Consider the following 17,420-nt stretch of genomic DNA (forward strand, 5'->3'; position numbering starts at 1 on the left):
AAAATGCTGCGTTTTATTTGGAGTGTTAGATTATTTTCCTTTTCCAGTCATGTTGTTGTATAGTGGCACAGATGCAAATTGGGAGTTTTGAGTGTTTTTTATTATAAAAGTGTAACCCAGGAGTGAGAGGGTTAACTTTTTTTACTACTGAGGGCAGCTGCTGCCAGTGGCTCTCACAACCTTATTGGTTAGATCCCAAGCTCCTGATGAGCTGACTGGCTGCTGGTGGTAATTAAATCCCTCCCAGTATTGTATTTGTCTAATGGATAGATGAGCTCAGCTGAGCATGACTTCTTGACTCATACAGTATGCTGAGAGACAATAACATACGTGCAAATCCTCTTCCCCTCTGTCTCAGCTGTGTTACACCTCAACAATCTCGATATCTTTAAATACTTTCCCTTTGTCTCCCCCATCTCTGGCCCCACACACCCTTCCTCCCTTTAAGAGAAGTTCTGTTTTCACAAGTTGTTTTCTCTCCACCCACCCACCACCCTCCTCCATCCCTCCCTCCCTTTGCCTCTCCTGCTGAAAATGACTCTCAGTCTATTTTTACCCTCTGGTCCTCTCCACTCTTAGCCCGTTCCACCCATTCTCCCTCTCTTTCAAACCACCCCTACTCTCCTGTTTTCAGTTCTCTTCTTCTCTTTCTCTCCTTGTCCCTGTGAGTGTTGCATCAGAACATTTAAAATTCGGTCTTGAGGAGGTACATTTGCATGATGGAGAGATGGAAAAATGTTTGGGGATTTAAAAAGGCTTTTCATGGTGGAAAATTACATCACTTGCCTCCCTACTCTTAGCTGTGTTCCAGAAAAGCAAAGGTGCTGCATTGCCAGAGAAAGGGTTTATAATCTCTCTTGCAAGTGAACGTTGCTGATTTATGATATGATCAGTATTTATAATTGCAGTCAACAACTTTGTAAAATATTCAGAAACCGCAGGATGAATGACCTGGCATGTGTACTGTGGATGTGCATTGTCATCTTGACCTTAGAGCCCTCATCAACATCCATCCCCTGTGCAGATTACATAGAAAGACCTTAAGCAGCGTGGCAAGTATACAGTAGAAAGCTCACTAGCGCCTCCCTGCATCGGACGGTCTTCATGGATACTTGCTGGAGCAGAGCATTTGTAAGGGGGCGGGATCTTGTTCAACTTCTATAAAGCCATTGGTTGGCCTACATCTGAATGTTGGCCTTTGATTCGTGCTTTCCCGCATCAGCCAAGGTTTACTACGAATCCTGCACCAATGACATGAGCCAGGGGTGGGTTAACTGAAAGAAACATAAAAATACACACTTTAGAGGGTTTAATTTGAACGCCAGTCCGTGTTTCTAGAAGTAGACAATGAAGAGAGGTGGCGCTTTTTATTTATTGGTATTGAGAATTTAGGATACACTCAGTTTATGGGGAGATCTCGACCGCTGACTGTGAAGCCGGGTAAAATTTGCATATGACTGGCATTCCAGTGCACACTCCGACCAATCAGGATTCGCGGCGGGCAGATGACAGGTGGCTCACTTGGCCAATAGCCGAGCGGAATTCGCTGAGGGAGGCGGGACAAGGCTGGGCGAGGTTGACAGGACGAGAAGGGGAGGAGGGGGGCGAATACAGGGGGGGCAAGCAGCCTAGTTTACAACAAGAGGAAGAGGAAGGGAAAGAAAAAGAAAGGGCCGAGGCTCACGAGAGAGACAACGAGTCTAAAATAAGGGAGTAAACTCGGGCGCGGAGCTGTAGAGATGCGATAGGAGGACTTTTCTGGACCAAAACAACACTCGTAACACCAAGTATTTACCGAAGTGGACGATGTGCGCGCCGATGTCGTCCGCACGAAGTGGCTAGCTAACCTGCTGCAGACGGACGGACTTCACTAACGGCTTCAACGTAACGTAACTGTACCGCTTCTTGTAAAGCCCCCCCATCGGGCTCGGCTCCTGTATTCATCTTTCAACCAGCCGCTTTTTAAGAGCTTGACCAAGGAGGAGGAGGAGGAGGAGAAGAGAAAAATACAACAGCGATTCATCCCCCTTTTTTCTCTCTGCTGACTGGAGCCAGGAGTCCTCACCGTGGTCGCTTTATTGCTGTGTTGTAGTCTCATCAGTTGCTAACTAACGTCAGGTTTGTGGCCAGATTGGGCAGGTAGGATAGGAGCTGGTAAATTAAGAGACTGTGCAGAGATTAACTAAACAGTAGCCTGGTAGTGGAGACGACAGTGTTTGGTGGCTCTCTTGATAATCAAACTGATGGATAGCGGGCTTTTAAGCAGTGGGTGATGGATGAATGCACCAGATTTACAGTCAACATCTGCTTTTGCGTAGTAAACAGGAATAAACTCAAGCTGTTTCTCGTTTTTTATAGGTGATTCTAGATCTTGGCAGGTGTTAATTATATTGCCACGGTTAAGACAGGTGCATAGTACGGTTTTGGGGGTGGATGGGGATAAGAGATGGGAAAAACAAGTTAGTATTTGGTGTAATGCACTTGTCAAACTGTCTTCACTGGATTATTTTGGCAGCCAGTGCGTGTGAATACGCCTTTGTAGTTGAGACATGAGAACAATTGCGTTTCTTTTGCCTCTGTCTGTGCGGCGGGTGCACGACCAGGGGCGTTCCCGAGAGGTTGGTCCAATTTGGAGCGGTGCACTTGAGGCTCCGGTTGTTGCAAGAGGCAGCTAAATTAGCCACTCTGCGGTTTATTATATGAATCAGCAAGTACAAAAGTCGGCGTTGAAAGTATAAACAGTGCACACTCTGACAGTATAGCGGATCCTCACGCTGCTCTTCCAAGTTAGACGGATCACCTTAGCTTTGATCGCCCCCAATTTGCTTGTTGCAGTGCTGTCAAACCTGATCAATACAGTGCCCTCCTACAGCAGCCCTTTTGCTGTTTGACCCGGGTTGCTTTATGTGCTTCTTAATAGCTGCCGAGCACACCTGTCTGCAGCCTTATTGTAGCGCAGAGCAAGGTTTGACATGGCCCAGAAAGACTGCGTAGTTTCTGGGCTGATGTTTTAATCCAGGCCGTGGATGGGCTCGAGGCCTTGTTAACCCCTTCATGGCCTAGCTGCTGTAGTAATGTAAACAAACTGGGAGAGAGGGCATCGGGGGTAATTAGACCAAAGGGAGGAGGAACCTTTCCTTCGACCATTATCATCTTTTCAGTGGGTCGTCTGTACACTGTTGCATTCTCACAGATTTAACTTAAGTTTTGTATTTTATTGAAATCGTTTATAGTACATTTTGTCCACTGATGTTTGATTGCTCGGTATGCGTTATTAGGTTGCGGCATTCTGCGATACGGAGAGATGGACTCTACTTGACAGACATATTTTATTTATACTCGCATTGGAATTAAAAAAAAGAATACCTCTATATGCCACATCTTAAAGTCCTCATGATGCAGAGGGGAGCGATGCAGTGATTATTGTGAATGATGACTGCAACCTGTAGGGATGAAACGGATACAGACATCATTAAGCACTTGTCGTCATCTGTGAGCTTCCCAGCAATATCAGCTCGAGATTTTGGACTAAAGATGTTTCCTTACCCGGATTTCTGTTTGTTGTAGAGGAGAGACTTTTTAAAAGGACATATCATTATTCTTTTTGGGAGAAACATCAAGGATTTCATTCAACCATGTTCTCTTCAGAGAATCCTCAGTATCTCCGCCAAGGATTAAGCATGTTTGGTTAGTCCATGTCAGCTACATTATACTCTTTTTAATGAGATATCCTTTTATACCAAATCTGTAAACATACAGACATATTTAATTATTGTGTGGTTTAGTTGTAGCATCATATAATCCTTCAGTATTAAACTTACATGCTGACAGAACACATTTTGATGGCTTAAAGAGGACATCATTTGTGACTTTAAAGTTTTTATGAGAAATATCTTTAGTGTGAGATTTTTAAATAAAGGAAATAAAAATATGACAGACCCTTATTTATTTATGAAGGTTCAGACTCAGAGTGTACCAGCTCCTGTTCTTCATCAGGCCTGTTATTGAGAACAGAGAGTCCTTTTGTACATCTGCTGTTGTTGGACTGATTTAACCAGTTAAGTGGCTGGAGGTGTGGTGTTCTGGCAGTACTGATGCTCTTGGTAGTTTTCAGTCTTGGACCTGTGGGTCTTAGGTGTTATTTCCCTTTTCTTCCAGATGTTTCATTGCATTCACTTAGTATCAAACAAATGTAAACAAGTCTCTGATTAGATGATGAAAATGAAAGCCAGTAGGGCTTTGTATCCAGAGGACTTACTGCCATAACCTAAACAGTTTACTCCAGTCTATGCCTGATTTTATATGTCTGTGGCTCCAAAATAATAAAAAAGATGTATGGTCACATTGCAAACAAATATTAAGAAATGATTAGAGTTGGTGATTTGAGTAGGAATGCTCGTGGGAGCATTGCACTGAGGGCCTTGATTACCCAAATAAGGAAATAGCATCTTGGTAATCTGGATGTAAGAAGGCCTGGTTCTTTTGAATGTGATTTCTGAGTAGGACAGCGTGTTATGAAGTTACGGACATCCGATGCTGGCTGTAAATACTAAGTGGTACTGTTTTCCTCTGCAGTGTGGACCAATGTAGAGCCCCGGTCTGTTCCAGTCTTCCCATGGCATTCATTGGTCCCTTTCCTGGCACCCACCCAATCAGATGCTTCTTCTCAGCCAGGAGAGGGCCAGCACCCGGTCAACCACCCGCAAGCAGCCAGTCTGAAGACAGGTACTGAATACATTTATGGCTGTAGAAAATGTAATATCAACAGTCATCCCTTTCTTTGCTCATGTAGTATTCTTTAGATTTTAATACTGTTTTGAATACCTCATATTGTTTACTTTGCCCTAAACAAGTATGCATCTCTTTGTTGTTTTTCCTCAGAGTGTCAGGTGGTGGCAGCGCTGCCACATGAACCTGCAGAGGCACCTCCCATTGTAGAGAGAGGTCCCCCATCCCGGCCTCCCCCCTCTTCTGATGAGCCAGAGAAGGAGAAAGGAGATGCAGAGAGGGAGAGGCCTGATAGTGAGACGGAGAGTGATGTAGATGACCCGTGAGTGTAGATTTTATAGTGATTTTGTGTTAAAGTTGTGAGGTTGTATAGACATGTAAAGATGCACACTGCACATATACTCTTTTCTAGTATCAGTGTCCGTTTATAATGTAGTTGTCCGAGCCAGCCTTCGCAGTAATTTTCTGTGTGGTGGTGCTGTGTACCCACACATACAGTAAGTGAGTGTGATATTTTCTGTATCCTTGCGCTAATTTGGGCAGAAGAGCTCAATGCCAGAACAAAGCAGATGGGAACAAAAACATTCCATCTCTGGGCTCTATCACTATATAAAAGGCACTGGCCAGGCTGACAGCTATTGAAATGAATGAGCTATCTGCTAAATCTGCTGATGTATCTCATGGGAGATGATCACTTGTACTCTGTGCCTACATCTGATAGATTTGCAGCTCTTAGGTAAATAATACTCAATACGAATGAGACATTATTTAGTTTTGAAACATCAAAGACGAATAGAGAAATGAGTGCTGCATGTGTGTGTCGTCCTCTAGCAAAATACTGTATCTAATAAAGATGATAAACAGAGGGCTGCTTTTTGTCTCCTTTAGCTTTCTCCCAGGAGTCGTACCAGAGCCGCCTCTCTCTACATCACCGGTAAAGCGACGGACTCAGTCCCTCAGTGCGTTGCCCAAAGATGGAGACAAGAGCAGCCCTGGAAAGGTAGTCTTTCTGCTGCTCCCACCAGAACATTAAAATTCTCCATGCTCCATTCACTAAAATATGTAACGTAATATCTCTTTGTCTTTCTTGCTCACTTATACAGAGAGAGAAGGACCACATCCGGCGACCAATGAATGCATTTATGATTTTCAGTAAGCGCCATCGAGCATTGGTGCACCAGCGGCACCCAAACCAGGACAACAGGACAGTCAGCAAGATTCTTGGAGAGTGGTGGTACGCTCTGGGACCCAAGGAGAAACAAAAGTATCATGATTTGGCCTTTCAGGTACACAGATGCATTTTCAAGCCAAATACAAGAGTTAATCACATGATTTAGTCTAATGATGAGGCAATACTTTTGATTTTTTTTTTTTTTTTTTTTTTTGCTCAAACTCCCTCCTTCTCCCTGTGCCAGGTTAAAGAGGCCCACTTTAAGGCTCACCCAGACTGGAAGTGGTGCAACAAAGACAGGAAGAAGTCCAGCTCCGAAGGGCGAGGGGTACCAGGGGGCAAAGATATCAGAGAGAGGAGCATGTCTGAGTCCACAGGTTGGTCTCACTCAGCTCTCACAATGCACAAAATACACATAAATCTATTTTTAGTAACATCTGTCTCTTACAGTTTTCTTATCCTCGCCAGTCCTTTTTAACAGTCCTGTTTTTTTCTCCCCTTTAATAGAGCCCCATTCTGTGGAGCTGAAAGGGGTTGGTCCAGGTCTGGTGGGTGTGTCCGAGACGAGTACAGGAGAAGGTCATGTGGGCCAGCTTACCCGTCCCCGAGCTTTCTCTCAAAGTGCCATGCACAGCCTGGAGCGGAGTGATAGGGGTAATACACAGGCCCTGGCAGAACTGGCACAGGTAAGAGAGCAGAACATGAGCACATTATGCAACTTTAAACATCAATTGGAGACAATCATCACTGCTGGAGACATAAACGGTGCTCTGCTGCTGTTTTTGTAAACATGACTTGATTTAAAAAGAAAAAAAGATTTGTTTGGCAGATTTGTCTTTCACAAACATGGAACAGACTGTATTTTTTAACAGTGTGGCAGTTGACACACCGAGCATATACACATAATATAACAAACCAGTCGGATTGCAACTTGTTTCAAAAACGTTTCTGCAACAAGGTCTCTTACCTCATGATTTCAGATGTGTGGGGATGGAGGCAGTCAGTTTTCGAGTCATGCCCCACCCTTATCGCAGTCTCAGCGGGGAGTCAGCGAGGACATGACCAGTGATGAGGAGCGTATGGTCATCTGTGAGGAGGAGGGAGATGATGATGTCATTGGTGAGAAATCAGAACTACTCCGTTCGTGAAGCCAAATGTTAGATTAGAGATGCTGAATTCCCTTCATTGCTTCCATTGACACCGATCCACTTTGTAAATATCCAGCAGCTGTATGTGGAATTTTAGTTAATTGCTACAATGGGATTCTCAATCAGAAGTAATATTAGTAAGTAGTAATATTATAGTATATTAGTTGCTTGAATGTCAAGTGTAGCTGTAGTGTATGTATCTCTTTTCCACAGAGGACCCTTATCCAAGCAGTTCCATAGACCTCAAATGTAAGGAGCGGGTGACTGACAGCGATAGTGAGAACGGTTCTGGAGACGAACATGATCGGAAGGTAACCAGCTTCAACAATGATTTGTCTCCTGTTGTTGATCTGATTAACTTGTCCTGTACAGACTGACTTTAAAATGACTACAGACTGGAAAGATTGTAAAGTATTTTCCCTCAGTTATATCTGTGTTTTCTCAAAATATTTTTTTTCTGTCTGTCTACCTTTTTCAGAGAGTTTTTGCTCCAGTCATCTGCTCCTCTGCATCGTCATCTTCCTCACATCCTACACATCATGGCAGGAGTGTCTCACTGTCCTCTTATCCCACCAGCAAGCGTTATGATGAGGGGAGATCAGGAGGAGGAGGAGGAGGAGGAGGGTTTTCAGACCACAGGAGGAAGGGAGGAGGAGAGGTAGAGGGTAAGGACACATTTGGGGGTGAGGGTGGAGGAGGAGGCCTGCAAGCCCCCTCTCTCTCCCTCTCTTCTGGCCAGTCAGTTATCTCCACTTCTCCAGCTGGAGGGCCCCCTCCCTCATCAGTGGGTTCACTGGGTGCGAACCCACTCCTGGGCATTGGCGCTGTGAGGGTGGCCTCCACGGTGGTGACCAATGTAATGCGTCCTGTTATCAGCACACCTCTCCCCATCGCCAGCAAACCCAGAGACGGAGGTACGTCATCCAGCCCGCACCCACCAGAAAGGAAGTCCCTGACGCCCCAGCACCAGCCACAACTTCTGATTGGTTCAGGATCAGGAGGCGGGGCCGCAGCCACAGGGGGTGGGTACTACTCTTCATCATCACCTAATCCCATAGGTGCAGGTGTTGGCTCAGGTGGAGTAGTGACTAATTTGGTGTTAGGAGGGGCTCTCTCTGCCCAGCCTGCTGTACAGCTCATCACCCCATCCCCCCAGCCCTCCCAGCAGCAGGCCTTTTCCTCCACCGCTGTTTCAGCACCGCATAGCCAAACCAACGGGCCCCTGCCTTTGCCCCTGCTTCAGCCCCAGTTCCTTCCCGCCTCTTCCCTAGCACCCCCCGGGGGTAAGGGGATCACGCAAGTTCAATACATCCTGCCCACCCTACCTGCCAACACCAACCCCAAGAGTCCCCCTCAGCACCTCAGCCAGCCAACCAGTATCTTCAACCTGCCCACAGCTCCACCTGCACACATGTCCTTGGCCAATGGAAAGCAGCAAGGTTCAAGTTCACTGACAGGATATACGTCCAGCCCAGCTGTCGGAGTGGTCAGCCCAGGAACTAGAGGTGAGAGCTTATATAAGTCACCCTGATGGACAGTAAGGCACATGTACATAATAATCTGTGGTGACTCCTAATTTAAAGCTTATTCTTCCCCTTTCTCTGCTTTTGCCTCAGTGCAAACACAGTCTCCAGTGCTCCAGGGTAAAATGATTGTTCCCATGGCAACAGTACGGACTGCGCCAGCCCCTGCCCAGCAGTTTCCCATTGTGGCTCCACCTCTTCCTGTCCAGAATGGTGCTCAGACAGGAAGCAAGGTCAGTGAGCTGGAGAACCTGGAGACACTGAAATGAGAACTTAACTGTTGTTAAGTAAAGACAGATCGTTAGCACGCAACTGCCAGTGCTCATTCATAAAACTGTGTTTGTCCTACATCTTTCTTTACGGTACTCTCCTTCCATGTTTCTCCAGATTATCCAGATAGCTCCGATGCCTATGGTTCAGTCGCAGCTCCCTCAGGGCGGAGCTGTCCACCCTGCCAGCCCCTACCCTGTAACAGTGGGCACAGCTGCAGTGGTGGCTCCAGTGTCAGCTCCCTCCCAGGCTGTACTACTGCCGCCAGCGCCTACCAGGTATGAAACAACACACAAACTGCCATGAGAGAATGCATATGGATCCTGTAGTTCTTGAACCTACACCACAACCCTTTGGGGCTTTTCAGTTTTCACTGGTTCATCCACTCCTGACTTAATAAACTCTGGCAAACGAAAAACACAGACCACAACAAGAATACTATGTCAAATAGCAGTTTCAAGTAACTGTGGGCTTATAGTTTGTGCTTATGTGGTGAATGTCACCACTTTGGCACATCAGAACGAACAAAAATAAGAGCACAGATGAGTTTTTACACACTTAATTGACTGTAAACTCTTTTAACCCACCTAAACCCACCTACCTGTGACTGAAAGAACGCTCTTTCAGATGTTTACTTCACCCTGTGATTATAAATCTCAATTTAACACTTTGGTAGCATTTTTGCAAACACAAAAGTCGCTTTAGTATTCTGCCTAATAAGGTAGTATCTTAAGTAGTAATATTTCAAAATTGTGGTGGGAGTTGGAATACCGTACTGCGTGATTAAAAACACAAAATGTTATGATATAAATGTGTGACTTTGCCTTCTTAAAATAGCTGTGCAATAAAATTTAAATGCTGCGTGCAAGGAAATTAAAATTAAAAATGTTATAAACCCTTTTATAAACAAAATGATGTGAATGAGTAAGAAGAAGAAAACCATTCACCCCCATTGGTCAGATTACCAGACAATTTGTTCAGTTTTCAACTTGAAATGATGAAAACCAAGTAAAATGCTTTTCCTACAAAATAAACAGCGTGTGAGGAAAAATTAGGAATTAACTGGGAGCCAAAATGTGACTTACTCATTTTCCATTTTTCAAATCTAACAGGAACAGCTTGGGTGCTGTCGGCTTGTGTTAAAAAGGTTTGTAATTCAAACTAATGAATGAAATTTATTACCGCCACTAGTGGGGTTACTGAAGTGCGGGCAAGCCTCCCCCCAGCGCTGTAGATGGTCAGTAATCAAGCAGTGAGGATAAATGGTCAGTCAGTGACAAAAAGTTTTATTTTTCATCACTGAGACAGCCTGTATGATGGTTCCTCTCCCTTGATGACAGTATTTTCCAACTCACTGCTGCCACCATGGCACGGAGGGAAGAAAGGGATTTAAAGTTCCCTTAATGCATGGTCATTGCTGTAACAGCCCAAAAGCCATTAATTAACAGAGACATGAACCCAACAATGTTACAGATCAGATGCCTGAAAGGGGCTATAAACAAATTATGTGCTAGTTAAGCCTGACTCAGCTCTGACAAACAGGCACCCATTTATGAACATACGCCAGCTGGACTGCTGTTGATCTCAGTAGTGGTACCGTCTTCTTCAGTTTCTTTCTACTCAATAGCTGAGGTTACATCAGCCAAATTTTTTTTCTGTATGAAATAAATCCAACTGATGGTTGCTATGAACGTATTTATATAATGCTCCTGAACGAAAATGGATAAGGTGTTTGTATGTGTGTTCAAGAATAAATATTTTAAGTTCCAACACATAGGCAAACATTTGGAAAAGATGGACAAGCTTTGAACACCATAATTGGTTTACTTTTGCGCTTTCTGTTGAAGCAACGTTTCTTTCCAAATGTACTACTCCTGCAGTTATTAGACAAGAGAAGGCAAGCCACTGGTAGGACAAGCAGTAATTCACAATCTCCCTGACAATAAAGTAGTTAACATCACTTACCCAAAATAATTCCCCTGGAACCGTCTTGGACTCGGGTGAGCATGCACAGAAAGTGTGTACTTTTTCCAAAAATAGAAACCAATCAGAAAGAACATGAGTTTTCACCCAATAAAAGGTTTATTCAACCTTTTCAAACAGAATGAAATACTTGTCAAAATGGGCCAGTTTGTGCCTGTCAAGGTTTTAAACGAGGCAGTTTAATTCTGAGTGGTTAAAAATGGACATAATGTCAACTCATGAAGCTTTTGCTGATTACTGTTAAACTGTTGTGTTGCCAGCAAAATAATTATATTGGCTTTCTCTTGTAGTTTATGGATTGAGGTAACTCCAGCTTTGTTTTTGTACTTGATTGAGTTAAGTTGGGATAAATTATAAATCAGGAAACTGTATTATTTCTTATGGCAGGGATGTCCACATTTCTTAAAGCAAAGTGAGTAGACAATGTGAGAAACAAAAACTCCAGCAGGGGTGCAGCTGTAGCAGTGCGGCTCTATTCTGGATGTGTTAGTCATGCTGCTGGTGGCCCGAGCTGCCTCTGCCTGCCACCCCCACACTACCTCTCAGCTCCTCACACACACACACACACACACACACACACACACACACACACACACACACATAGCACTAGTCATCCAGTGCTGCTTGCTGTGATGTACACTCACCCTCTGACCTCCACTGCAGCAGTTCTCTTTTTGTCTTCCTCTTTCCTTCTAATCATGCTTCTGTTCTCTTTACTTATATTCTGTCTCGTTATTATACCTGAACACCTGCTGTCAACCACCGCTACACCTTTATCAACATTTTTCATCGCAAAAACATTAATCTTCCCTTCCTCTGTCTCTCTTTGCCCATTAATTTTCATATTTCTCCTTCATATTTTCTTCTAATCACCTCCTGTTTCTGTATCTCCTGTACATCCAGGATCACCTATGTCCAGTCCACTCCAGGGGTCCCATCCACCCTGCCTCTGGTCTCCACGACAACAGGCTCTTCCCCCACCCAGCAAGCGCTGCCAGTGCCTGGATCTGCATATGTTCCATCTCCCCTAGCAACACTTGGGTTCACAGCCATCGCACCACCTGGACAGACCCTGGTTCAGCCGCTGATTGCAGGTCGGTGCCGTGGACAGATGTATTCATAGTTTCTGCTCTTTCCACATTCTGTGATTTAAAACGTGTTGTATAAAATGGTCTATATGAGCTACAGTTTCCACAGTTTTACTTTCACATGTTTATTTGTGATTGAAAAGATATGTCAATGTCTGTTTTGACATCATCTTGTGTAATTGTGTAAACAGAGAATTTAGAAAACAATGTGACTGTATTTGGACTTGAATATGTCAAAAGCACGTCCACTATGAAAAATCAGTCATGCTGACAGCTGTAAAAAGACTGAATCACTAATTTGTTATATTAATCAACAACAAAGAAGTAATATGGACATTTATTCAAGTGAAAATGTTGTGGGTTATCACTTTGTGTCCTTCATCCAGGTCAGCCACCGCTGCTAGCCGCAGCTCAGTCTCCACAGCCCTCCACCTCAGCCCCTGCCTCAGGCGCCGGGGGCCAGATAGTGACCGCAATCTACCCTCCTTCACCTAGTGTCACCATGGCAACAGGGGTGGTCTCCATGACAGCAGTACCCCCCAGCGTGGTCTACTCTGTCTCTAGTCCCTCCAGCGTTTCTCCCCACATCCTGCCCAAACACACAGCCACCCCTGCCACAATCATGCACCCACATCCAGACAGACAGGCGGACAGGCACCTGCCTCCGGACAGACCCACAGATCGACAAACTGACAGGCAGGCTGAGAGGCAGACAGAACTGCTGACGCATTCGGACAGACAGCTGGAGAGGCAGATGCAGACCTCCAGCAGTAGCACCTCAGTGGCACCTCCCAGTGGCTCAACTGTTTCCATACGGCCTTGCAGCCCTCCACTCCAGATCCAAACACCTGGTATGACTGCACTTTGTTTTTATCCAAGACTAAATGTGCTAAAGGCTGTAATTTGTAGCAAATTATTTTGTTGATATGTGTTTTTAACTTTTCTTCATCTTTCTGTTTTACAGCCAGTACACCAGGTACACCCAAACTAACCCAGCTTCCAGTCAGAACCCCTCAGAAAGTGAAGGCAACAGTGGCGAACATCCCTGTGGGCAGCTATGAAGGAGGAGGTCGTGGAAAGGAGAGAGAGAGGGAGAAGGATAGGGAGAGGGAGAGGGAGAGGGAGAGGGAACGAGAGCGGGAAAAGGAGAGGGAGAGAGAAGCTGCAGCCAACAGTCATTTCTCCTTTGATCCTGAACCGCCGGGGCAGATGGGGTCTCCATCAATGCATCCTGCTGAGGAGCCGCCATCCTCTGACAGACCCCCAGAGGGCTCCAGCGCAGCAGACTCCTCTGACACACGGAACAGGGAAAGCACAAGCACCAAAGAGGTGAGAGGAACATCACACACCGGCTTTCACTGTAACACAAACAACAAGAAACTACCCTGTAGTGATCCACACACAGTATCTCTGTGATCTTGTATAATATAGCTGTATTTAACTTTTTGTGCAGGCTGGATGGAAGGAATCCCTCCCCTCCTCTCCTCTCCCCCCTCCATCAGCCACAGAACCCACCCTGCCACCCCCACAGACTGATAAAGATGGTCCTACACCCAAAAAGGTCAAAGCCCGTCCACCACCGCTGAAGAAGACTTTTGACTCTGTGGACAAGTGAGTTAAAACGTTTGTGAATCTTTTGTCTAAGTCAGAAATGAATGAAAGACAGTGTATATATACTGTGTATTGTGTGTTTGTGTGTGTGCTGGTCCGGCAGGGTGCTGTCAGAGGTGTATTTCGAGGAGCGCTTTGCCGAGCTACCAGAGTTTCGGCCTGAGGAGGTCCTTCCTTCACCCACCCTGCAGAGTCTGGCCACTTCACCCCGCGCCATTCTAGGCAGCTATCGCCGCAAGAGAAAGAACTCAACAGGTCTCACTCACAAAAGCATTTAATCATACTCTGAATAAATAATGTTAGATGTAGGGTAGTTCATGAATGTGCAAGCATCTGGCGAACAGCAGATATTCACAGCATTAATTGACTTAAGTTTTACAATACTCCTTTTACTCCTTAAAATAAATATGTAATTTGATATAAATGTCACTTTGTGTGCTGGGTTTTAATGATTCCTCTGTGTTGCCCAGATCTGGACTCAGCCACTGATGATCAAGTCTCTCCTAAGAGAAAGAGTCGGCGGCGCTCAAGCTGCAGCTCTGAGCCCAACACGCCTAAAAGTGCCGCCAAGTGTGAGGGAGACATCTTCACCTTTGACAGACCAGGTAACACACAGCAAAGGGCAAGATTGAAGTAAATGGAGTTGATGCTACATGCACAGACAAATGCATTTCATACATTAATTTACTATTGACAAAATGATTTCTAAATTAAATGTTTATTTTGGGCAGATGATGCAGGTTGTAGAGGGTAGAGTTGTAGTATGAGGGGATTAAGGTTTGTATACGCAGTTTTTGCACTTTGCTTTCATTGTTTGTAATCCTGTAATCCTTGAATTTTGAAATAAATTTCTCCTCTGTGGTTGGCTTGGTTTTAAAATTGATCGTTTTAATGAGGAAATAGAAAAGACACAGTTAACACTCGTAGACATCCAATTACTTGCAGGGCAAAGGTGGCATGCTTGTATTAAAAAGCTTTTAGTTAATATTGTTTCACAGTATGCAACAGCAAAAATGTGTAATTATTTAAATAAGGAATGGAGAAATTTGCAGGCCAAAAAAACCCCAAAAGAGACGTTAGGATTAGTTTGACTAGGAATCTGAAAATATATGGGTCAGATAGGAATCACTGACGAATCAGAAATGTTTTATCCAACTGTATTTTTCCTGCTTGATCCCACCACATGGAGTGTACCAAAGATGATGAGACCTGAAATATCATGAACAAAGATGTTTATCATTATTGTAACTAGTTTTCCTGAAGGCTCAGCTCCTCCACCTGTATGTCCCTCTCTCAGGCACAGACGGAGAAGACATCCTGGCAGAACTGGAGTTTGAAAAAGTGCCGTACTCCTCCCTGCGACGCACACTGGACCAGAGGAGAGCCCTGGTCATGCAGCTGTTCCAGGAGCAGGGCTTCTTTCCATCAGGTTAGACACAAATGATACATCTATACACACATACACACACCTTTTTATATACAAGCATTTTCAGAATGAGTTTCCATTTGACGACATATATTTGTGGGTTTTTTTTGTTATCCTGCTTCCAGCTCAGGCCACTGCAGCCTTCCAGACGAGATACTCCGATATATTTCCCACAAAGGTGTGTCTGCAGCTGAAGATCAGAGAGGTCCGGCAGAAGATCATGCAGACGGCTGCCCCCTCTGATTCCTCTGGTTTAGGCATGCCTGACTCAATCTGCTCCCTGCCTGGACCCTCTGGTTCCCAGTCAGGAGAGGGATCTGGGAGAGGAGGTGGGGACCTGCAGGATGAAGAAGTGGAGCACGGGACAGAAGCGAGTCCAGAGGACCCGCGTGATTCGCAGGACTCTTCTAGATGAGGAATACTGACAAGTTCAATTGACCAGTCAGTGACTGCTGAAGTCACGTCTTTCCAACCCCAACACGCTTTCACGCTTTTTACTTTTCTTTTTTTTTTTTTGGCCATACTCTCCACTGGTCAGTTACTGGTTTCTTTCCATCCTCAGCAGCCAACCTTTGAGAGTGAGAGACATTTGTATGCAATGCTGGGACTTTTTATTTTGTAATGTGATTCCCTTGTACCAAAAAAAGGACACGTGAAAAACCAGTGGCACAAAACTACCACGTAACACCACCTCAACACACATACACACACCCTGCAAACTCTTAATTCCCGCACTTGAATCAGCACTCTGTATTTACCACCTTGGAGAAAAGTTCCCATTGATGCCAGTGAACGAAGGACCATTGTGTACAGCTGCACTCTTTCGCCTTGAAGAAAGGGTTCTCGTTTTGGACGCGGAGACCAGCTTAACCCCCTTCTGAGACGGTGAAAAGTCAGCGGGTTTAAAAATAGAGGACGTTACGGTTTATGTTTTGATATTTGTTTTGTTTTAAATCTGGTTAGAGGAGGGGAAAGCAGTAAATTGCTGCTCGAGGAACAACCTGTAGACTTTAAACTGTTTTACGCTTGTATCTTGTTTCTGCTGACATTAGGGGGCTGGGCCCTCAACAGCCAGAAACTATTTGATTTGACAGAGTACCCATTGCTATGGACCTGGAAAGATCTTTTCACCGGTTCTTTTGCTCAGTTGTATTACTCAAATGTAGACCTTCAGGAGAGGTCGACTAGGAGTGACTGAAAAATTGACTAAAACTTAAGTGGACTTCTGGCAGTGCCATCATTCCTGCAATTACCTGTCTGGCCAAGTCCTCCCTTCTCGCGACTGACCCTAGCACATGCCAGTAGGTGGGAACCAAGCATTCCTGTGCCTCTCATTCGCTAGCCATGAAGGAAGGAGGTGGGTCAGAGTCAATGGGCACATCCTGGCTCTTTGTTGTAGAGGTCAGGCTGATAAGACCTTAAATCCTCTATTGCCAAGCAGTTTTATTAACTTTTTTTAAACAATATTTTGATTTGAATTTAACATTGTCATATTCAGTTTGTTGTTGTACTATTCCTATGGCTATTATTACTCCTCATATCATTGCAGTGATTGGTCCTCAGTTCTGTTCTCATTGCTGGCAGTTGTTTCCTTCATTTCTGCCGACTTTTACTCGTGTTTTTTTTTTTTTTATATATAATTTTGGAGGCAGGTGACACATGCTGCTTCACACCTGTACAGTTCCTCCATTGTAGTCTTCCCTCGACTGGCCTCTCACCTCAGCAAGGAGCTGCGGTGCAGTTATTTTTATTGTTCATTTCAAAGAGGAAGACAAACAAAACGTGGACCTTTATATTCTTTTAACAGTAATAAGCCGTATGTTTTTAGACAACCCTGTATGCCTCTCTGTCCCCCGTTAAGTTTGATTCTATAGCCTCAACACTTGTACATCTCCTTTCTCCACCTCTTTCCTTCCCTCCTTCCTCCCTTTGTCACTTTATTGCTCTCTCCAGACCTTTTTAGATGGGCGGAGAGAAAACTGGGGGAAGTGAGGGGAGGGTAATGAATCAAAGAGAGCTGGTAGGATATAATACTGGTTGTGTCTTTGTGCAAGACTTGGTTGTGTTGTAAATAATTACTGTAGAGTCAGTAGACTCATTATATTATTGATAAGGAAAAATGTCATTGAACATAAGTTGACTTTTAAGATGCCCATTACTGAAGGTAAAACACATAAAATGGAAAAAACAATAATAAATATGGCTATTAATGTTTTTGTGTTATACTTCTTGTTTTGCTGTTCCAGTATGCGAGAGGAATTTATATGAATAATTTAAGTTTGTATCTGTATCTTTCAGTATGCAAATAAAAATAGGTGTTGAATTAAAGTGATTTTATTGCTGGCAATGTGAAAAATGGGTTTTCCTTAAGCAGAAATGCAAAACACTGCAACAGCATTCCAGCCCAACATTAACAGCTGCTTATGAAAGAAAAGTTTGCACCACCTCGTTATATGGTGGTGCTGAATGAGA

The 17,420-nt window shown here is 44.4% G+C and overlaps 1 protein-coding gene across 2 annotated transcripts in view; it reads left to right on the forward strand.

The window, feature by feature from the left end:
- The window catches only part of cicb (capicua transcriptional repressor b), a 35,609-nt gene extending 18,447 nt beyond the window's left edge, over nt 1–17,162 (forward strand). The window contains exons 3-21 of one of the 2 annotated variants that reach the window (XM_044360044.1): nt 4,576–4,725; nt 4,882–5,050; nt 5,617–5,728; nt 5,832–6,014; nt 6,144–6,276; nt 6,407–6,585; nt 6,880–7,018; nt 7,261–7,358; nt 7,526–8,552; nt 8,664–8,803; nt 8,958–9,118; nt 11,727–11,917; nt 12,298–12,762; nt 12,876–13,240; nt 13,365–13,522; nt 13,617–13,777; nt 13,993–14,127; nt 14,820–14,951; nt 15,074–17,162. In XM_044360044.1, the coding sequence (XP_044215979.1) occupies nt 4,576–4,725; nt 4,882–5,050; nt 5,617–5,728; nt 5,832–6,014; nt 6,144–6,276; nt 6,407–6,585; nt 6,880–7,018; nt 7,261–7,358; nt 7,526–8,552; nt 8,664–8,803; nt 8,958–9,118; nt 11,727–11,917; nt 12,298–12,762; nt 12,876–13,240; nt 13,365–13,522; nt 13,617–13,777; nt 13,993–14,127; nt 14,820–14,951; nt 15,074–15,363 (4,388 nt within the window). In that variant the 3' untranslated portion in view covers nt 15,364–17,162. The remainder of the gene's footprint in view (nt 1–4,575; nt 4,726–4,881; nt 5,051–5,616; nt 5,729–5,831; nt 6,015–6,143; nt 6,277–6,406; nt 6,586–6,879; nt 7,019–7,260; nt 7,359–7,525; nt 8,553–8,663; nt 8,804–8,957; nt 9,119–11,726; nt 11,918–12,297; nt 12,763–12,875; nt 13,241–13,364; nt 13,523–13,616; nt 13,778–13,992; nt 14,128–14,819; nt 14,952–15,073) is intronic. The other variant, XM_044360045.1, reaches the window with a different exon arrangement.
- Nucleotides 17,163–17,420: the final 258 nt, after the last annotated feature.

The sequence above is a fragment of the Thunnus albacares genome, chromosome 8 (assembly GCF_914725855.1).
Source record: "Thunnus albacares chromosome 8, fThuAlb1.1, whole genome shotgun sequence".
Taxonomy (NCBI): domain Eukaryota; kingdom Metazoa; phylum Chordata; class Actinopteri; order Scombriformes; family Scombridae; genus Thunnus; species Thunnus albacares.